Source organism: Gavia stellata, chromosome Z (assembly GCF_030936135.1).
Source record: "Gavia stellata isolate bGavSte3 chromosome Z, bGavSte3.hap2, whole genome shotgun sequence".
Taxonomy (NCBI): Eukaryota; Metazoa; Chordata; class Aves; order Gaviiformes; family Gaviidae; genus Gavia; species Gavia stellata.
Window position 1 is genome coordinate 54,009,009 of NC_082637.1, and position 22,888 is coordinate 54,031,896.

Sequence of the window (22,888 nt, forward strand, 5' to 3'; positions counted from 1 at the left end):
ATCTGTGTGTGAAGACTAAACTGTCTTCATCTGGCAGAAACCTGGCCATGGGGAGTGACACAGAGGCAAAAGAGACTCTCACATGTGGTGAAAAAAGAACTGTTTTAAATCTTCAGCACTTTCTTCAGTTAAGCTTTTACTTGCCCAGTTTTCCTCAACCACTTACACAAATGAGTCTACTGCCCAGCTCACCAACTTACTGCAAACATGTTGATGCTCTTCTCTGATTCCTTGCTCCCTGGACTTCTTGGATGACAGAACCAATCCTATGCCCTATCCTGAACTAATGTCTTCATTGTTTCAAATATTCTTTTACTTTTATTCCCTGTAAAGACTTCATGATTTCTTAATATGTAAAAGTTAATGACACAGTAGTGAAGTTGAAGGTAGAGGGTATAGTGGAGAACATGAAACAAAGGCATTGAACCCTAGTTCACCCCAAAAACATTGGATGGGCAGTAGACTAAGGAAGAGACAAGTCTGGAAAGATGTGAGGAGATAGTAAATAACAGGCTATCCAGTTCTTCTTTCCATTCCTCTCCTTCAACACTGACCTGTTTCACTGGATCATATCCATATTACAAATTCCTATTTAGCTTCATGCCTCACTACCAATGTGTCTTACGAAGAGCTCTTCCTTCTCTTCTCTTTCTACCTTCTACAAGCCTGCTATAGTTTTCCACAGTAAGTTTCATTCAAACTTAACTAATAAGATAACCAGTGAACTGTAAGTCTAGCTTTCAAAGGAGCTACTTTAATTCCTAATGGAAAGGATATATGTAAGCTTGTAATATTATTACTGGATAAATATCTTCTTAATAAGCAATTTCATATCAATGGCCCTGTAGTCGTGGAGTCAGTTGGTACCTCTGTAATAATAACAAATCAGAATTTGTTACATTTGGTAATTTCAATAGAAATTTAACCTTAAATTACACTTAATCGAAGCCTACTTGTTACATAGTTTAATCCATAGTTGAGAGCTCTGAAGTCATTGCATTATGAATCTTTCACAAACTTTCACGTAATCACATATTTCTTTAAATATTAAATTAATTTCATTTTTCTCTGATTATTTATATACTATATCTTTTTTCTGTAGGGTTAATTTATAATGTCCAAATGTTCACTTCTGTGAAAAGCAGGATAACCTTAAACTCTCTTTGATTCTTCTACCTCTCTATTACTATAAAATAGACATTGATGAGTGCCGGATCTCCCCAGACCTATGTGGAAGTGGTACTTGTGTCAACACTCCTGGAAGCTTTGAGTGTGAGTGCTTTGATGGTTATGAAAGTGGATTTATGATGATGAAGAACTGTATGGGTAAGTGTTGCCAGGATGAACTGGAGTCTGTCCCTTTACTGTACAAAGCCTGACTGTACTCTGTACTACACTAGCTCTGCTCCACTGAGCACGTCATATGTATAATTATTGTGACTCCTTGAACAAAGGAGACAGGTATACAGTTTATAGGACAGATAACTGAATTATGCATATAGCTTTGCTTGGGTTTTTTTGTTAATTACTTTTACACATTTCTGTATAGCTATTTTAGAATGGCATCAACTATTCATACAGATAGTTTAAAAATGGCTAATGAGGTATCCAAACATTTGGTAAAGTTAGGAATCAAAGGCTGGAGTTTCAAAAGTAGTGTGATTCACTTTTCCTTAATTCTTCTAGGACTCAAATTCTGAGAGCATTTCCTGAAAAATCACGACTCTTTAATCTGTCTAAAGTTGTAAGAATAGATATGGAGACATCAAAAGTTACTAGCCTCTTTAAAAAATCTTGAGTTAGTATTGTGGAGTACTTTATGAAATACATCATGAAATATATAATGAAAATGAAAAGTCTGAGATTTTCATCTTGATGAGGCTTGAATGGGTCCTCCTCCTTGCCCTTCTTGGAGGTTGGATTGACATTTCCTCTCCTCACACCCTAAAGATCCTTGCCTAATTTCCATGACCTTTCAAGGATGGTCAGGAGTCGAGTCAAAATGACATTGGCCAGCTCCCTCTCAGCACTCACGGGTCTTTTCCATGTCCTTTGTCAGCAGTTCCCCCATTTCCCTTCATCTTTTTGCTGCTGCTGTTTTACCCTTCACATCCCTTGCCAAGGTCAACTCCTGCTGGCTTTGGCTTTCCTAACCCCATCCCTGCACACTCAGACAGCACCTCTGTATTTCTCCTGAATCACCTGTCCCTGCTTTTGCCTATTTTATGCTTCCTTTTTGTGTTTGAGTTTTGTGAGAAGCTTTCCTGCTCGTAACTGAACTCCAATAAGTGGTCCTATGCCCCTGGGTGCCAGGAGGCCATGCAGGCCTCCTGTTGCCTTTACTTGATTTCCTGCAAATTGTGATGCTTTTAGACTCCAAAAGTCAGCAAAAAATCCTTGCCTGAATCACAGATGAACATAACAAAGAAGCTAACTGTGAAAGCTGAATAGCCTTCATGAGAGACAGAGTACAAATGCAGAGAATCAATACTGTATAGTGGAGATATGTTAAATGTAAGACAGGGGCGGAGAAGCAAGATGTCAGATAATAAGCAGAGAGTGAGGAGACAAGAGAAATTACTTCTTGAGGGCCTTTTGCAGGAACTAAGAGAGGGAGGGCATAATGCGCAATGAAAACATTTTGGAGCTGCGAGGATTATCCAAGCAGGAGTATAGCAAAAGAGATGTTGAATTCTATCATCAGGCAGTTTCTCTCCTCATGTGAATAACCTCCAAAACCCAATGATATCTTGGCTGAATTCTCAGGCTAATGAAAGATAACACTTGTCTGCCTATCTGAATATAAGTCTCCAGTTTCAAGGATAAGTAGCCGTAATGCTTCCTGCAAGTCCAAAAGTGTGAGTGCATCCTGCACCTTGAACATCTTTTGGTCATATTTGTCTTCATCCACATCTACAGTGTTAGCTGTTTTTATCAGGTTTGTGAGTCAAATACTCGGTTTGCCGTTATAAGCTATAGCAAGCATATTTCTCAGCCACACAATGACATACGCAGGAGTTATCAAACTGAATAGCCATTTAGTTAAAAGTTTACACACACATCCCCATTAACGGCATCCACAGACAACAATTTAAATGAGTGCATGAATGGGTGTCTGGTTGCATTAAGCAGCACTTTTTTGAAGATTTCATTACATTAATACATTGTTCTAAATGGCAACCATCCAAACAGTTGCTGTCTTTTATTCTGTCCTGTGTCTCCTAGAATACTTAATTTTGAATGATGCATTTCTGGTTTTCTTGAGGGGAAAAATACCCATTTTTAGAGTTAATAGTGTATAGCTTTTTGTTTGCCCTGTTATGGAGTTTGAGGAAAGGAGCAGGACGGCTTCAATGAAACAATCCTTTTATTTCTGACCTCCAGATTTTGTCACTTACAGACACTGAGAGTTTTTTTCTCTTTGTTGCTCCTTAGTAATGATTTTATATTTTTTTATCATGGTTTCTTCACAGATATTGATGAATGTGAACGCAACCCTCTGCTGTGTAGAGGTGGCACATGTGTGAACACTGAAGGGAGTTTTCAGTGTGACTGTCCTTTGGGACATGAGCTGTCATCATCACGTGAGGAATGCATAGGTGAGTTTCGACTCAGACTAGTAGTCTTCAGCTTTCTAAGAAGAGTGGTCATTTGTGCTATGAAAACTTCTTGTCTCTGGCAAGGATGGCATCTCAGGAATATCTTATACAAATTCATGCTCCTCCTTTATATGAGTATCTTCAAATTAAAACCTTGTAACATATCCCTGTAAAATCTCCAGTCCCCTTAATGCTGTAGACTTCAAAGAGGATTATTTTACCAGGCCTCTTAGGTATTATTTAGCAACTCAAAGGACTGTACCACTCACATTAGCAACTTTCAAGTAAAATACATACAAGCACAAAGTGAACTTGGTTCCTACAGTCACAAAAAAGTATTGTCCCTTATTGAAATGCAGCTCTCCTTTTTGCACATAATTCACCAAAATGGTGAAAAAAATGCAAAAAACATAATGCGTATTATCTCTTTGGTTTCTGTGTTTGATGCATAGTTGTTTCAAGAGTTGGTTTAAACCAGCAGACTGTGCAGTTAATGCTCACAGATCAGAAACAAAGAAGATAAACCTTTGGACACTGGCTTAAACATACTGTTCTGAGCTCCATATCTTGAACTGGAACATGCTAAGAACAAGAATGAAATTGAAAAAGCCTGAAAGCCACCAGTTTAAAATATTACCTCCCATCCTCTTTCTCTGTCATTTGAGCAGTTAGAGTCTGCATTCTGAACAACAAGTAATTGATATGAATGATTCTTTTCCAGATGTAAATGAGTGCTCATTAAGTGACAATCTCTGCAGAAATGGCAGGTGTGTGAACATGGTTGGAACATACCAGTGTTCCTGCAACTCTGGGTACCAGGCCACTCGTGACAGACAAGGCTGCATAGGCAAGTGTCGTACACCTTCACCTATGTATTTGTGCTTCAGCATATATTGTTTCATCTGTCTTTGTTTTTGTTTAATTTCATACCTTCCTTTTGAATCTGAGGAGGGACATCTTCTCACCTGCTATTAGGCATATCACAAACTATCATGGACCCCTATTCTGTCCTTAGAAATATAAAGAAGATATAAAAAGATTATCACTGTACTGAACTCTGCAGAATACTTGAGAAAAAATATTCTTATTGTGCTACTCCATTAAAATCAGAGGCTTGAGCTAACAACCAGAATAGTGCTTGATTTCTTGATCAAGCAAGAACAGCCCCATGCGTTGATAGTTTCTCTTTGACTTTTTCTCCTTATTGTATTCATTTCTTAAATCTTTCACTATAGTAATGATGAATTATGTAGTTTTCATCACATTGGTAAGGCGAACAGAGGTATTGAGAGCTTTTTAATTTGTTGGCTTTGTTCATTTCTGTGCAAAAATACAAATTTGTGCTACATTTCAAGCTTTAATGAAACCTAAGTTTCTTGGGGCTTTTCTTTTTTTCCTTTCCATAAGTTGTCTTTTTTTACATCCCTAGTAATACATATGAACGAAAGCAACAACTAAAAGTAGCCACTTGGTCCCACAGATGAAAAAGCAGTTGAGAGAGAGAAAGCTGAACAAAATATATATCAGAGACAGCAGAGTGAGAATAAAAATTCAGAATCCTATCACTGATAAACTGTTTCATCTGCTAAGTAAAATAGCAAGAGAAGATGACTTTTTGTTACAAAAGCAGACTTACTACTACTAATGTTGCTTCCACAGATATTGATGAATGTATGATAATGAATGGAGGGTGTGACACCCACTGCACTAACTCAGAAGGCAGCTATGAATGTAGCTGCAGTGATGGCTACGCTCTAATGCCAGATGTCAGGACATGTGCAGGTAGGTTTTAATATCTTAAAAGTTCCAGCATCATATCTTTCAGCCAATATGAACATGGTATTCTTTTAGCCAATCCATACCAGAGTGACAGAAGTATTACCAGCTTTTTCTTTTTTTTTTTTTTTTTCAGATATTGATGAGTGTGAAAACAATCCAGATATCTGTGATGGTGGGCAATGTACTAATATTCCAGGGGAATATCACTGTCTCTGTTATGATGGATTTATTGCTTCTATGGACATGAAAACTTGTATTGGTAAGTAGCTGTATGCACCAAATTTAATGCAAGTCTAAAAATTCTGCAGCTAATGTTATCGGATGTTCAGCTGAATCCTTGAAAGTGGGTATTGAAACTATGTATATTACAAAAAAACCCCCTGTAGATCTTTCTTGCCTATCACTGTAGATGTCAGGAAGGGTAGAAAAAAAATTGAAAAGTCCATAAAGATGAATTAAATCACACAGTTCCAAGAATAGGAGTGATATAAATGTAATGATACGATTCCTCTGAAACATCTCTGTTGAGATTATTTGAGTGCCCCAGCATTTTCTTGTGTCTCTTGTAAATGTTTTAGTTTATTCGCTCAACTGCAAAACGTTATCATGAGTTATTATAAAGGAAATTAAAATAAAAGTATCTCTTTGAGATAACCTAAAGTGTTTAATTTATCTTGGTGTTTATACGAAGTTCTTACCTTTTACATTTAATACGAAGTTTCCTATGTTTCATATTTTAAGGTGGTTTTGGCTATACTAATAACATCTTTTCATATTTTGTGAGCCTATGTCAAACAAACCTTCACTTTGCACTTGTGCACACTCACACAGACACACACACTGAGGAGAAACTAGTTATATGTAATGCTGAGCAAAGCTGTCCTGAGCTGGTTTTGTCTCCTTTCTTCTATGGTTCGAGTTGAATTTATGATTTTCTTTTCACCTTCGCTTTTATGTTATTCCATGTTCTTGTTTTGAGTTTTGCACATGTGCTCCGAGTTTACACAACCAACTTGAAAGTTTAGAGCTCATCTTTTCAATAATTTTTTCATATTAGCCATGTTAGTAGCTGTAAAATCAGAATACTTTTTTTCATTTTATACACAACTGCTCTTATATGTTCTTCTCTAGGAAAACAGTGTCTGATATTAAGGTTAGAAACCTACAGTGAGTAAGTGTATATTTCTGCTATATATGTAATTGCTTTCCTTGCTAATAGCATCATGAGTTTGTCAAAAAGCCTTTGGGATAACTACAGTTTCTTACTGGACTTGACACTACGTTCAACAAAGTACTTGATTTTTTTTCAGCAGAAATATTTGCAACGTCTTGTATTTATTTGTCAGTATGTGAAATTGGATGATCTTTGCCATTTAACTAGTGTAAAATTGGAGCTATTTGAATAAGGTCAAAAAGTTGTCATAGGTGTAACTCATAATAAGAGTATGTTTTAACTACAAGTTTTTAACCAGATCTTTAATTATAAACTGTTTAGCTTTCAAATTAGGTGAATTCTGAAATAATGTTAAAGCCTTGTATTATAGTTGAAAACCTATATTGAAGATTTAGCATGCAGTGTAAGAATCTAAAACGTAGTTCGGGTACAAACTACACTATTCTTTAGGAGAGGTTTTCTTCCTAATGGAAAGTTTTCATGAAATACGCAACACTCAGTGAAATTGGGAAGAACAGGGAGACATCAGCAGCAAACTTAGCTCTCTTGAAACTTCAGTCTGCATCAAGGCAGCAGGTGCTGAGCAGTCACATTGTTGAGGTATCTGGGAAGGGAGTCTGGCACAAGAGCACATCTACAGTCCTGATGCCCTGTTTTTCCTTGTGACTAGGTTTTTTTTAATATGGTTGTGGGAAAACTTTTATAGTTGTGGCCTATCACTTGTTCTTTCTGTAGGGGTCTTTCCCCACTCCACCTGCAGCCTGGCTTGTCCTTGAATGTTACCTTTGTGGTGGCTTTGTGTCTTTGTATGTGCCAGAGATAGCTCTAACTTTTGGAAGCATTTCTTCTCAAAGGCATGCTCTTAATGTCTCTGTTCTTTACCCTCTCCCGAACTGGCTTTCAGAAACACCATTAGGACAATGGCTGTTGACCTCTACTTTCATTTCTACTTAACCTCAGCATTGATAGACATTTTGATTTTTCTTCCTCTCTTGAAATGTCTTGAAGTTTCTTTTGGCTTCTTTCACAATCAGAGGGACTTTGTTTCTTATCAGCAAGGAGTTTGCCCCACCACACACACATACACACTCGGGATCATTAATAAAAATTACTTCCTAGCTACTCATTTTCTAATGGCATAGCAGAGTGATAGATACAGGTCTGTACTAAAAAGCTGCCAATGATCCATAGGCATTCTCCAAAACCTAAACAGAAGGCTGTGCCAGAGCTGCTCGTAGTCATGAGCTACTAAGAGAAGTAGTTTGAAGTTTTCTTGTGGTGTTAAGAGTTCCCTATTTGATATACTGCATAGTTCAGGCTTTTCCAGAGAGATTTTGGAAGAAGCTGGTCAATTCTTATGTTCCGGGGGTGTCTCAGCAAGCAGAACTTCAGATCTAAGTCCACAGCTTCTGCAACTGAGGAGACTTAAGGCATGGCAGCTTTCCTTTGCCTCATAGTGTGACAGCTGAATATACTACGGAAATAAAGGTTGCTGTAATGAGAGTATTTAGAAGACTGACGAAATCAGCCCTGTTTTAAAATACAAAACTAAATTTTACTAAAGTAATTTAATAACAATACATTTGCCAATGGTCAGTTCTTACACAGTATTGATCATTATCACTGCACATACAAAACTGTTACTTTTTAGCAATCACATTCTAAATTATATGCAAGTATACAATACCACAGAGCTGTTATGGGTAGTTTGCATTGACTGGCTTCCAGCCCTTGGTGTTGCTTAGTCACTAAGTTCAAGGTGATCAGGCTTGAGTGCTTGTCCTCAAGAAAAGCTGGAACTGAAGTGGGTCTGTCTTTCTTCTCCAATTTTCTGTGCTTGTGTTATTATGCTATTGCCCATCTCACAACAAGGAGGGTCCCTTCTACTCTTTGTAGGGCTTACCTTGTTTTCTTGTCTAGCCAGTCATTCTTCTGGTGTACCTGTGAGGTTTGCCTGCCTATTTGCAGTGCCTTGTGCTTATATTGTCCTGTATCTGGCAACTTCTATGACTTTAATGTGTCCTACATACAGCTATGCCCATCTTTCTTTGTCCTTTTGGCAATCTCGCAGAATCACATAATCACAGAATCACTACGGTTGGAAAAGACCTGTAAGATCATCAAGTCCAACCATCAACCAACACCACCATGCCCATTAAACCATGTCCCACAATGCCTCATCCACATGTTCCTTTAACACCTCCGGGGATGGTGACCTCACCACTTCCCTGGGCAGCTTATTCCAGTGTCTCACCACTCTCTCAGTAAGGAAATTTTTCCTAATATCCAGTCTAAACCTCTCCGGGCACAACTTGAGGCCATTTCCTCTTGTCCTGTCGCTAGTCACTTGGCAGAAGAGGCCAACACCCACCCCTCTGCAACCTCCTTTCAGGTAATTGTAGAGAGTGATGAGGTCTCCCTTCAGCCTCCTCTTCTCCAGACTGAACAGCCCCAGTTCCCTCAGCCACTCCTCATAAGACTTGTGCTCCACACCCCTCACCAGCTTCATCGCCCTTCTCTGGACACGATCCAGCACCTCAATGTCCTTCTTGTAGTGAGGGGCCCAAAACTGAACACAGTATTCGAGGTGCGGCCTCACCAGCGCCGAGTACAGGGGCACGATCACCTCCCTACTCCTGCTGGTCACACCATTTCTGATACAGGCCAGGATGGCGTTGGCCTTCTTGGTCACCTGGGCACACTGCTGGCTCATATTCAGCCAACTGTCAATCAACATCCCCAGGTCCTTTTCTGTGGGGGAGCTTTCCAGCCACTCGTCCCCAAGCCTGTAGCGTTGCATGGGGTTGTTGTGACCCAAGTGCACTTGGCCTTGTTGAACCTCATGCAATTGGCCTGGGCCCATCGATCCAGCCTGTCCAGATCCCTCCGTGGAGTCTTCCTACCCTCGAGCAGATCAACACTCCGGCCCAACTTGTTGTCACCTGCAAACTTGCTGAGGGTGCACTCAATCACCTCATCCAAATCACCGATAAAGATACTAAATAAGACCGGCCCCAAAACTGGGTCCTGGGGGACTCCACTTGTGACCATCTGCCAACTGGATTTCGCTCCTTACATCCTTATGCAAAACTGTGTTTGCCTATGCCATCACAGTGTTACACAATATTCACATGCTATTTCTAGTTACACTGTTTTAGCATGCTTATATTGGGGTTTAAAGAAAGATAATATTAATTATAACCCAATTAATACACTTAATTTATAAGTGATATGGGCCTCTGCTTTGGCTGCATTATATGACATATTACTTTACTCAAAAGGACAACTACAAATACCTTTGTAGAAATGCCTTTTCATCCACAGGACAGTGACTTTTTAATGTTATGGTGTAATGCTGTTAGTTAATATCATTGAAGGGACAAATGGAAATATTGGACAAGGTATTTGAAAAGCTCTTGGGCCATATGGCCCCACTACAGCATGACTCACAACACTCATATGAAACTCCTGAGTAACCCACTTGCAGGTGCCCAATTCTAGTTTGTTCTTTTACCAGCTTTATTGTTTCATAAGATACGTTGTCTTTCCAAAGTTGAATTCTTGTTAAAAAGGCTGATTGAGTTTACTTCATTATTTTTTATAATTTTGACAAATGCTATTCAGAGGTATCGACACATTTGTATATGTCATTATTCCATTTTAAATAGTGATCAAAATGTGCAAATTGAAACCTGTAGATAATATCAGTACAGGAAAAGTAATCAATTTACTGTATAAATTCTTCATTGGAAGAAAATTATATAGCTATATTATGATCAAGAACATGTTTTTTAAAAATGCTTTCTAAAGTGATTCTTGTAAGAAATAATTGACCTCATAGTCCAATAATTAGCATTCTAAATAAATTAGAAAACTCTATGCTATTTGGACTACACATTCATCCTTATTTCTTTTTAAGGAGTTAAAAGAACACAGAATGAAAGGGCTGAAATATATTATGATGAAAATTAATAAGTAACACATGTCGTAGGGGTGGACGATGCTTCTGATATTTTCACCTGAATGAAAGTATTCCAAAAAGACAAAGTGTGCTGTTAAATGACAGTAATGTTCAACTCATAATGAATTTATATGCACTTACAGATGTGAATGAATGTGATTTGAATTCCAACATTTGTATGTTTGGGGAGTGTGAAAATACTAAAGGTTCCTTCATTTGTCACTGTCAGCCAGGATATTCAGTCAAGAAAGGAACCACTGGATGCACAGGTAAAGGAAATTTCCAGCATATATGTCATGGTGTGCATTGGTTGGCTTTCAGGTAAAACAAATGCACAAGTGTTCACACACAAGGGAGAGATTGGTATCTGTACATAATAGTAAATGTAAGTATTTTACATTTGTCAGCATGTATCCAGAGTTTGAAAAAGTATGTTCCTTGACCAGTATCAGTATGATACGAGAGGCCTCTTACATAACTGTAATTTTAAAAGCAAAGTTTTTCTCAGTATAGATTGTGGGAATATCTGTGGTACAAAACATAGCTTGGGTGGGGACAGCTGCATTTGTATTAGAATTATTTTATCAGTACTCACTTGTCATACATACTTAAAGTATGAAGTCATCTGTCAACTAAAGCTGCAGGAAATGACCCTGTAGTCTAAGAACAGGCCAAAAGGGAAAAAAAGTAAAAGAAAAGAATGAAAAAAGTGATGATGTAGAAGGGAAGTATATGCCATCCTTGTCTTCTGCAAGCTGAGTCCACTGTGTTCAAGAAGCTAAGTTCATCCAAAATTATTCTTCTGGGAAAGTTGACAGAATTTGTCCTATAAAATGGTCTTCAAGAATTTGTTCTATAATTACTAAAATCTTGGACTAATCATTTTTATAACTGAAAGGTGCCTGTGCGCCCAAAGGTCTCATCCCATTTTTAGACATATAAAGATCAGCATATTCGATATGTCCGGAAAATAGCTTTAATTTCAAACTGAAAAGCAGTTGTAGTAAAGCAGACTAGTTTTGTCATGTTTGCAAAGAAAGAATAAAACGAAAATGCAATTGTCACTATTTTAATTAATGTATAATACAAAATAACTTGCTTGAATTATTCTGTAGTCTTGAACATTTGTTTTATAAAGGACTGCAAATCTGCACAGTGGAAATAAGCAATGTGTAAAAAGAACATGATTGGTAATATTCAGTCCTCCTGATTTAAATACTCATAGTTTATTTTGTGCTTGTAGACGTGGATGAGTGCGAAATCGGTGCTCACAACTGTGACATGCATGCCTCATGTGTCAATGTACCAGGAAGTTTTAAATGCAGTTGCAGAGAAGGATGGGTTGGAAATGGCATTAAATGTATTGGTAAGTATACAGAAAATAAAACTTGTCTCTTTTTTCCTTTTTTTCTTTTCTTTTTTTTTTTTTTTAAATGAAAGCACATAATGTGACTGTGTGATTACTCCATTAGAAACAAAGTATTATTCTTCTGTCTGCTGCACTCTGTGGATAGATGGGTATGCAAGATTTTTACGTATGAGGCGTTTGGTTTTCTGAGAAAAAAACTGGTTTTGTCTCAGAAGCCTGTCTGTGTGACATCTTACTGAATTAACAATTAACTATGTGTTTTACAGAGTTTACATGCAACTGCTAGAATCTGCAAAGTAAAAAAAATAAGTCAAAAATAAAATGGAAATTTTTTTGTGATTTCCTGCCAGTAAGATACTATTTCTGTTACTTAATACTATTTTTTGTAAATGTCCTGTAGTATATCTAGTTTATAGGCCCTAATATAAAGCAGACTGGACTTGACGTATGGGAAATTTGATTCTACTTTTGTTGGGCTGCTAGAGTAGCATCATGTCCCCTTACCTTCATTTAGTAGTTTGGTGTGTAAAAGATTGTAATATTTACCTTTTTTCCAGAACATTTTGGGATCTGTGGAGGCTTCATTTAAGAATTAGGCTTTATTGGTATAATATGTGAAAGAAAAAGTACCATTTTACAAGATTTTACCGCAGGCCACTTTTTCTGATTTTTAAGCCATATCTAAGAAAAAGGGGAAGGCCCTCTGGTCTTTGTTATAATCATTTAATTAAAAATATGTGTCATTCTACTAAGTAAATAAAAAAGTCCCATTTGAAGGAGAAAACTTCAAAAAGTTTTTCTGGCAGCATCTCATAGTTAGAATAGCTCCTGGGTATAGAGTATTCTTCCAGGAGACCACTCTGCAGGCAGGTGAGAAGGGACTGTTGGCTACCCCATAGCACTAGCTAGTGTGACTCAAGTGTCGTGGACCCATATGGCCATTCCCATCAAACATGCCCCTGAGGGGAAGGAAAGACTCTTCTCTTTTTTTTTTTCTTTTTTTTTTTCCCATCCATATTGGCATCCAAGTAAATAAGAAAGCTTGCATTAACTTTCACGGGGTTACACTGTTGTCACATTTTTCTATTACTTGAGAAGAGTCCAAACCTATGGTAGATTTTCACCTCACTATATTTCTTTGGTTTATTGTTTTTTTAACTCATTTTGAATTCAAGTTCTTTAAGAGGATATTAACATTACAGTAACAAGTCAGCTGAATTCCATCTGTTGTTTGGAAACATTTTAGCCAGTCCCATGCATTTTAATTTAAAGAAAGAAATATTAAAATGAAATCACTATAGATTAACCTTGTATCTTCTAATGAGAACTTTGTGTATTTATGGAGACATAAATCATCTTTGCAGTTGCTCTTGTTAGCTTGGTAGTTAACTGTAAGCCAAGTATACTAACTGCTTTGTTACTGTTTGCACTCTTTTGCCCCTGATGTGCAGATCTTGATGAATGCTCCAATGGGACCCACCAGTGCAGCGTGAACGCTCGGTGTGTGAACAACCCAGGGTCATACCGCTGTGTGTGTGCAGGGGGATTCACTGGGGATGGATTTACGTGTTCTGGTAAACCGTTTCTGTGAAAGCCGACTTGTCACTGATTGTTTCTGTTGTATGGAAGCTTTGCAAATGAGATAGAAGCCCAAATAGCAAGATAATAAATATAAAAGTGTCTTTTAAGATCAGGAGTCCTCCCTGAAGAAATGCTAACAAAGGCAACTGATTGTTCTTTTGATTTGTGTGCCAGATTGGGCCCATTTGTTGCGTAAAGTTCCTGTCTGCTTCCTCCTCCACCTCCTCCTCCTTCTCCTCCTCTTCCTCTTACTTCTCCTCTTCATGCCATTTTTTTTTAATGTGCCTGTGCTGCTTGCAGCAGCAGGCTCTCTAGTCAAGAACACGAAACACCAGCTCTCTGTTACAGTTCCTGCCTTGTAGGCCAGGTCTGTCTCTGGCAGGGAAGGTATCATCTGTTTTCCCCTCACTGCGTTAGTTGAACAGGATTTAATCATTAACATGGGACTTCTTTTTAAAAAGAAAAACAAATTACAGTTGAAAAACATTGTCCATGATGTCTGCATTTAAACTTGTTGGCAAATGCTTACTATTAAGAATGAACATTGTTTAGCACACAGGAGGTGTTTCAGAATAAACTGATGTGTAAAGGATTTTATAAAGTGTAAAGATTATATATTAAACATCAATGGCCAAGTATTGACTTACTGTGGTTTTTATCACTTACAGAGTGGAGATGCAACAATATCTCTGCTCTTGACTTCTAACATGTCCTGTATGTAGTCAGAAAATTTGAAGGTTTCAAGAAATGCATCCTAATGATAGTAAAATACCTAGAAACTAATGTGGATGCATTCATTGTTAGCTAACTGGCTAATTTAAAATCAAAATTGATTTACACCTTAACAAGACAGTCTTCTGGTTAGTATTGTAAGTTTTTTATTTCAGAACAAGGATCTTCAAATATTACTGTTTATGTGTTTCAAGTTTGTGCTTAATGAACAAGAACTTTCATCCCTCTTATTAACAAACTGTTTCAGATCTGGTTTTTTTTAGGTGGGATAGTAGGGATTGACTAATAAAATTAAGAAAGTCTATTGAAAGTTTTTTTTTACAATCGTAAGCATATCTGACAAAATCATGAATCCTTATGGTGACTACAGTGGTGAATGCCTTCCTTTGTCATTCTGGTCTTTTATAGCTCTTAGGAAAAAAAAAAACCCAAACACTTTTGGGGCATATAAGAAGAGTCCTCGGTAGTGTGCAAATGGTAGTTGTAATGTTCATAATTCTCAAAGCATACTTTCTAAAATGCATATGAAAATAATTTTCTATGTATGATTCACGTAAGAAAATTTGTCTTTTGAATGTGCTTTATGTCAAAGCAACATAGCAATATATACCAGGAGACAAAGTTTTTACTTTGTAAGCAAAGTATTGAACTTATTTGTCAAAGCTGATAGTACTGAATCTGAAAACCTTGCATTATTATAAAAAAAATTTAAATCTGTTAATGAAAAAGAAGGCATAAGGAATCATGGCTGGGTAAAAGGAATAATTTTGGAAACTACATTATGTTTGCTTTTCTGCATTCTTTCAATTTACCTCACCTTCAGGTATAAATGGTTTGGTTTATATCAACAATACTCAATGCACTATTATTTTGAATGTCCGGATAATAAATATTATTTGTATTTTGCTAGTGAGACATGTAGTTTCAAAGAAATTTTCTGTCTCACACAGATGTTGATGAGTGTGCAGAAAATGTTAATCTGTGTGAAAATGCTCAGTGTTTAAATGTCCCTGGTGCCTACCGTTGTGAGTGTGAGATGGGATTCACTCCCTCCTCAGACAGCAAGTCTTGCCAAGGTAAGCCACTGATACTTCAAGTTCATTTTCTGAGTTTGAATTGGCTACTGTAAAGCAAAGAACAAGAAGTGCTGGAAGGACCTCAACCTGGAAGCAGAATATTCAGCACCTGCTTCACATGTAAGTAATTTCTTCAAGCAAGTATTGTTTTGCAGTGTGAATTATGTTGAAGGTAGTTTTCATTGTTTTATGCAGTTTTCCTGGCCTTTGTCCAAAAATCCCAGAGTAGAGGTTTGGCTCAGTAATTTTGTTTTTTTAATTATTTCTTCCATTTTTGCCACTAGTGAATAGTGTGCGGGAAATCCTGTGTTTATCACTGTTTTGTTTAGTGTGTTTACATAGGAGGTGCAAACTGCATTAAGTGACCTCATTTTAAAAAAATGTTTTCAGGAAAATTGAAGCAGGCAAATCAGTGCTATATTTGACAAGTTTGTAACACTCCTTAAAACGCATACTGGACATTTTTTGTCATCACCCTTTCACTCTCAGTATTGTACCAGATCATTTGAAGTGCAAAAGGAATTATTATCTTTCTAGTCCGAATCAGCTTCTATTCCCTGTTGTGTTCTTATGTCTGTTTTTTGGTTTAATATAAGAGAAATGTATATTAGATGAAGTCTTTTTAGCTGGTGCTCCAAAGCTTTTTAACTTATTTCATATTTAATGGTGGAAACCTCATAACATCTTAGGAAATTAAAATTCTTGATGAGACATTAAAAACAGGTTCCAAAATGTAGTCTCTAAAATTCAGTCCATAACTTCCAATGTTCAAACATTCCGGTGCGCATTAATAAATCAGACTTCTAGATACAGAAAATTTGCAGATGCTTCTGAAAAATTACCTATGCAACTGTTTTGGTCAGATCTATTAATAGTTACCAAGTATTGTCAATCATCTTTACGGAACTTCTTAGTGCAGCTCAGTTAGTTAGTCATATAATAGTCCTGCCAATGTTCTAATAAAAATCCCCAAATAGGTATTAGTCAATCAATGTTTTGAAAAACAATACGATTCTAAATCTTAGGACAGCGAGTCACCAACGTTTGGCTTTTCAATTGGTCCACAACGATGCTCTGAAAAGTAAATTGAAGAATTTTGGAAAAATGCTTGGTATATTGGTATATAATTGTAATTCCAACAGAGATCTGAAAGCATTCCATAGATTAAATTGTGCCACTGGAGAGCTAAAAGATCTGGCTGCTGAATACTTAAAAAAAGTTACCTTTTTTTTTTTTTTTTAAAGTTGACACAGTAATTTGTCCTATGATAAGGTGACTCCTTGGCTGATTTCTGCAATCAAGGGACAAAATCCAAAGCCTGGATTTAGTACAATAATTGTAATACAAATGATTCATCCAATTTTTTCAGAAATCCCTTGAGATGTCAGTACATTAGCTTCTCAATGATACAGTCTTTTCCATAACTTTATAAAGCTTCATCTGAACATGAGTTATGTTCATGACCTGATTTGGAGGTCATTCCATGGCTCTACTCTAAGGTACTTAGAAACCTTCATTTAAATTCCAGTTTAAATTTACTCAGGACTGTTGGATATTAGGCATTTATCTTAAATTCCATTTTCCCTTAAAAATTTACCTCTCTCTCCCCCTCTAAAGTTGCCCCTTCCCATATGTTCCTATAAAGAGGCATTATATCACTTCTCAATCTTTGGCTAAGGCAAGCAAGCAAAGTTCAAAATAGATATTTCATTACTCTAATCATTTTAATATCCCTTCTTTACACCTCGTCCAATTTTAGTTCATAGTTCTTCAACATAGCACTGTATACAGAATTTGAAATTAAGATTTAGCTGTGCATTGCAAAATGGTATTAATGCTTTCCACTTCCCTGTCTTTGCTAAAAATGGCTCACTAGTACATGCTAGAGTTGCATTAGTGTTTTGCACAGCTGCTTTATTATGGCAACTTAGAAGTCTTGCTATCAGACAGTACATGCAGGGGCTTTTTCCCTCTTATCTTACTTACCTTTAACTCAGAAGTCCTTGTAGTTTGTGTCTAAAACCATTACTTTCTACACTGTGCTGTTAATATTAAACTAGTTTTTTAGCACTGTAGTTGACAAAGTAATCTAATTTTCTGTCAGTGTCTTTCAACTTTATTTCATCTTCAATTTACATGAGCACCCAAGTCAGTCATTTACATGCATTTTAGCTCATTTACATGTAGTTACTATATAACTGGTTTAACGTGGGCTTGAGAAAATCATAGAGAATTCTTACTTCCTATATTCCTATTCCCTGTATTCTTTGTCCAAGGAGGTATAAGTAACTGTTAATGCCTGCTCCCTCTCTTTCTTCTTCATATACATTTTTTTCCTGAGCGGTATTTTGAAAATCTTACTTGCAGACTATGAGCTAGGAAATGATCGACTCCTTTTATGGTGTTACGCTTCATTCTGTTTAACGCACATTTTGAAAGGAACTTACTGGCCTTTTGACTTAGCTTTCATTTTGAGTCCTGAGAAGTCAGTTTTGCTATTTTCACTTCATGCTAGGTAAAACAGGAATAAGTAACACGAGCTTTAGTGGAGAATGTCTCACAAATCCCTAGCTGTAGTGTTCTACACAAACCAAAAGTGATTTAATCAGTGTTTCTTTTTTAAATACTTTTTTAAGTTACATGTGTCTTCATTTGCTTTTAGTAGTACAGCACACTATTGTAATGTTAATATAGTAATGATATGTAACTTTCCGGTTTTAATGTATTCCTTCAGATATCAATGAATGTTCCTTCCAGAACATATGTGTATTTGGTACCTGTAATAATCTACCAGGAATGTTTCATTGTATCTGTGATGATGGCTATGAACTAGATCGAACCGGGGGAAACTGTACAGGTATATACGTCAAGAATTACTTTTTTTTTTTAATTGCACCAAGTTAATTTGAAGATGAGTTCACAGAACATGCATTGTATTCTCTTACAACAATGAGAATGCATTTTTCCACACTAAACAAGCAATGTGTAGAATTGCATGCTTTGGAGTTGGTTTAAGAATGGAACAAAAAGAATAGCTTCTTAAATATGCAGCTGTACAAAGGTCATTCCTGAATGTTTGATGTATTAATAGTAGTTCTTTTGTTCAATTTCAGCTAAAATTCATTGCATTTGAAATTTTCCTGCCCATTTTGTCTTAAAAAGTAAATTGCTCTTCTTTTCTGTCCGGTGAGCAGCTTTATAAATGTAACCTTCCTATTTTAGATATCGATGAATGTGCCGATCCCATTAATTGTGTTAATGGTCTTTGTGTAAATACTCCCGGAAGGTATGAGTGCAATTGCCCTCCAGACTTCCAGCTGAATCCTACTGGAGTGGGTTGTGTGGGTAAGTAAAAGCTACCTGAAGTATTACTTTAGAAATCACAGCCAAGGTGACTGTTTTGATGCAAATGAGGGTAGCAAAATAGAAAAATTATAATTCCACGTGCTGCATATCCTGTTATATTATTTTAACTGATTAATGGTGTCTATAGTTTCTTTAAAATACAGCTTTTTAAAATTTGTTGAAACGTATATTATCTGCATTTCCATCCTCCTGACAGTCAACAATTCTCATTTAAAAAGCTGAATTTTTTAATCCTAGATATGTCTTCGGACTAATTTATGTGTTTAGCTTAAGTCTAAACTGGAATTAAAACTGGTTGTAGTACCCATTTGACTGGAAACAAAGTAAAAGACATGTTTCACTGTAGTTTACGTAATTCTCTCTGGCTTGCACAGACTTAAAGTGAATTTTCATTACTTTTCCACCTTGCTACATGATATAGGACTGTCGTGTGATTAGAGTATATACTACCAGTCTAGGCAAGTTTTGGAGGAAAAAGGGGGAGAGAGAGAGGCTAAGGTTCAACTGTAAGGATTTGTGTGTGATCCTGGGAAAGCGTTCTAAATTTTTATTTGGAAAACAGCCTTATTGTTTTATTACCTTGAGAAGACTCAAATTCTCCTGAACTGGTAGTTAGAACTCTATTTTCTAAATGTTTACAATAATACTAAAGTGTCGTGGCAAATAAATATATTCTAAATAAATCATTGCTAAAGAAATGCAGATTTCCTTGAGAACTAATTTTATTGCTCATCTTTTCCATATTTCTCCATTTTCTGCCTATGAATATTCTCTGTTCCTTCTCTGGATGCTAGAAACAAGTCTTGTTTGAGACCTTTAGATGTCCACAGTCTTGACCAATTTATTCTAAAACTTTAAGCTGAGATTTTTAAAGGTGAAGTGAATTTATGTAATCTATTCCCATTGAATTGGAAACCCATGTTTCTGTCTCCCATAGACTTTTCTGACAATTCCTGTCTTAATCCTTTTCTTCTGCAGTTGCAGTCTGACTTAAGCTTTTAGCTTTGCCTCATCTGAAGATTCAGTTGAAGCAATGAAATCCTGCCTTTTTGGCTCCTCTTCTGCAGTATATAACTACTAAGATCCTGTCACGTTAAAGGGGCAAAGCAGTTTGGCAGAAAATAAACCCCCTTGCATTCCAGCTTATCCTCAGATATCAGAGGGGCTGGGGGTGGCTAGGCTTAGATTCTGAGTGATGACCAATTTTCTGTGTTACAAGTCCAATCGTGTCATATATATATATATATAAAATCACCATGATTACGGATGCACTCATAACTCCATACACTTGCAGTCTAGCCGTGTTGCATGAACTAGCACAGCCACCCTTAAGGAATTTGGTCACGTTCAATGAGAACTCTTACGGCTAGATTAATAAATAGTGTAGTTTATTAAAGCAACAGATGCACAAGTTCTTCTGGATTGCGGGTGATAGAACTACTGCCCACAAAACATGCGCACATACCAAGAATATGAGTAATATAGCCTGGCTACAAATGCGTTAAATCACAAAACAACCCTATAGAGGTTTCTAAATCTCACGGGGAAACACTTGGTATAGCCAAGTGTTCGAATCTTATCCAAAGGTGTCACTATGGGGGGGAAGAGAGGTTCAGCCCGTCGACTGATCCCAGATGTCAGAGCAGGTCTGCAATGATATCTTCCCTAACATCCCTCCCCTCTTAAGCCTTTTTATACGATTTTTACTTTACAGGTGGAGCTTGAGTGACTCTAGTCATGTATTTCTTTTTTGTAATTGGTGTAAAAGTTTCTCGCTTTGCTTTTAAAGGTATAGACCAAGAAAAATTCAGAGCGCAAGCTCAGTGAGGGGTGGTGCACCATGGAGGTGGGTAGCTTTGGGATGGAGGTGTGTTTTTTAGTATTATAATGAGCAAAAAGGTGACAGACTGTGGGCCCATTCCCAGGTACTCCACCACACACCATTACACACACTAAATAGCTTATTGTATAGTTGTACAGTAGCATTGTCTTTGACCAGGTACATATGATCTTACAGGTCTTTTCCAACCTTAGTGATTCTGTGATTCTGTGATCAGGGTGAGTCTCCATCTCATTGTTCCATAGTACTTTCCAGTTTCTGTCTTATCACGGAGCCTGGCTGCAGTGTCTCCACTCCACTCCACCCTCTGTACAGTTTCTCTTAGAGTCAGCACACCAAGCTCCCCTGGTGTTGCCAACATCTAATGTTGCCTAGGGAATTTCAGTGGAATGGAACCCTTTCATGACCACCACACTCCACCCTGAAAGTTTCTTCAATGCTGTGCCTTTCCTAAAAATGTGAATATAGATTTAGTTCCTAAGTAACCTCCAACAATAATTCCACAGATCCTCATTCTTTCCTACAACCAGATGCCATGTATGATCAGCCCTGGAAGCCCTGAATTATGGCTGAAGAATTTAAGTGATCTCTGAAGAAGCTTATGAGAACGAATTATCCTACTGCTAGCTGACTTGTGTTTTGCTAAAAAATGGGAGTTTGAGTTGGCAGTCTACTTTGGGACCAGTTGTCCCAATGACTTTTCTGGCAGGGGTCCCATGTTTCCTCAAGGAAGCCTCCACAGTGGAAGGGAACCTACTCAAGGGTAAATCTAGGAACTCTAGAGTCCCAAATGAGAGAGCCAGCCCTCCATCTCTGAAGAAAAAATGTTGAATAAGAAAGTGGTACAAAAATTATTTTACCGTTCCTTATGTCTGTCCTGAGGAAATACTACTAGGGCTGTCCCTCTCTCTGGTACAAGTAGTGTTTTCCTTTCCCTTGTGTTTTTAGTTTCTCTACGACTGATTGTACAGAAAAGAGACTTCCAAGTCTTAGCCCCCTGAGCAAACATGGGGTTTTTGATTGGGTTTTTGGTTTTTTTCAAGTTCTGTTTCAGGCAGTGGCAGAACTGGAATCTCACCCTCTCTCACCCGGGCCCCAGGGAGACAGCAGACTTCCCTGTGGGTTGGGTCTGGTCGGCATATTGGGCCCTCTGTTCCCCTCAGGAGGGAATCACCTTGTCAGGAGTTTCCCGAAGATGTCGGGAGTTCCCCGATGCCAGGAGTTGACCGACGGTTTGCGGCTGAAGGAACAGATGCGTCCGACTCAATATGAGTGATAAAGCATAGTTCGTCTTTATTAATCAAGCAACACATATTTATACAGTTAGACCTAATACGCGCCTACTTGTCAGATCCTAATTGGCTGAGCCTAAAAGTTACTTTTGTTTATGTTCTTCTACTTGCAGTTTGAGCCTAACAGTTACTTTTGTTTATGTTCTTCTACTTGCAGTTTAAGCAGCTGTATAACTCCCTTCTACTTTGATCATAACTACTTGTTATCTACATCCTCATTTCTCAAGGGCGCCCAGTCCTTGCCACGTAGCCCTTATTTATTGCTTCGTTTGTAATTTTCCACAAGCCCGTCTTTGTCTCTCTCAGAACAAGCTCTGATCCATCAGCTGCACAGGACCACCCCAGGGGCCCGCATCCTGCCTTCCCACAATTCCCCCTTTTTCTTTTTGTATGAGGAGAGCTTGACCAAAACTTTTTTCCACTAGCCGGCAAAGACATGACATAACACAGCTTAAACATAATATTACTACTACTACAATTATTAAAAGCATAAAAATACTTTGTAACAGTCCTTTGAGCCATCCGTTTAGCGAAAACCACTCCGACAACTGGTTCAGCCCAAACAACCCCACCTCTTCCTTAATCTTTTTCACCCACTTGCTACACCATTCTGACCAGTTCCCTTCCGGAGAGACCCGCGTCTCCACTGTAGAGTCACACCCGGTGTTGTCTTTTTCACGCGCACAGCCCCACTTTGTAGCATTTAAATAAAAGCAATATGAAGCCTTTAATGCATCCACTAATTCAATTTCTGCCAGTTCCGGACCAACAGGGAGGCGATCATCCCAGTTATCATACCGGTTGAGCCACCCTTCGGTAGTATTTGCAAACCCCCCAAAAATTCCCCGACCAGATTTATTCAACCGAGCATTCATTTCATTAACAGTTTGAGTCACTGTTCCCCAGTCCGAGTCATTCAATGGCACTCCCACTAGACAAGTGATGAAAGGCACACTAGGGGACGCCAGACTCGCACAAAAGGTCGTAGTATTCAATTCTCTGGCCAGGGACACCCATACATTCTGTTTTATGTTAAACGCCGCCCTTGGTAACCCGTCCAGGACATCAGTCCAGATTAGGATTAGCGTGAGACTCCACAGGATCTTCATGATTATTTCT

At 37.7% G+C, this 22,888-nt stretch overlaps 1 protein-coding gene across 2 annotated transcripts in view; it reads left to right on the forward strand.

Moving 5' to 3' along the window:
* Positions 1-22,888, forward strand: part of FBN2 (fibrillin 2) — a 181,319-nt gene that overhangs the window by 115,622 nt on the left and 42,809 nt on the right. For both annotated transcript variants that reach the window (XM_059834298.1, XM_059834300.1), the window contains exons 26-36: positions 1,198-1,326; positions 3,474-3,599; positions 4,321-4,446; positions 5,259-5,381; positions 5,512-5,637; positions 10,657-10,782; positions 11,757-11,879; positions 13,334-13,456; positions 15,146-15,271; positions 18,006-18,128; positions 18,494-18,616. In XM_059834298.1, coding sequence (XP_059690281.1) covers positions 1,198-1,326; positions 3,474-3,599; positions 4,321-4,446; positions 5,259-5,381; positions 5,512-5,637; positions 10,657-10,782; positions 11,757-11,879; positions 13,334-13,456; positions 15,146-15,271; positions 18,006-18,128; positions 18,494-18,616 — 1,374 coding nt within the window. The remainder of the gene's footprint in view (positions 1-1,197; positions 1,327-3,473; positions 3,600-4,320; positions 4,447-5,258; positions 5,382-5,511; positions 5,638-10,656; positions 10,783-11,756; positions 11,880-13,333; positions 13,457-15,145; positions 15,272-18,005; positions 18,129-18,493; positions 18,617-22,888) is intronic.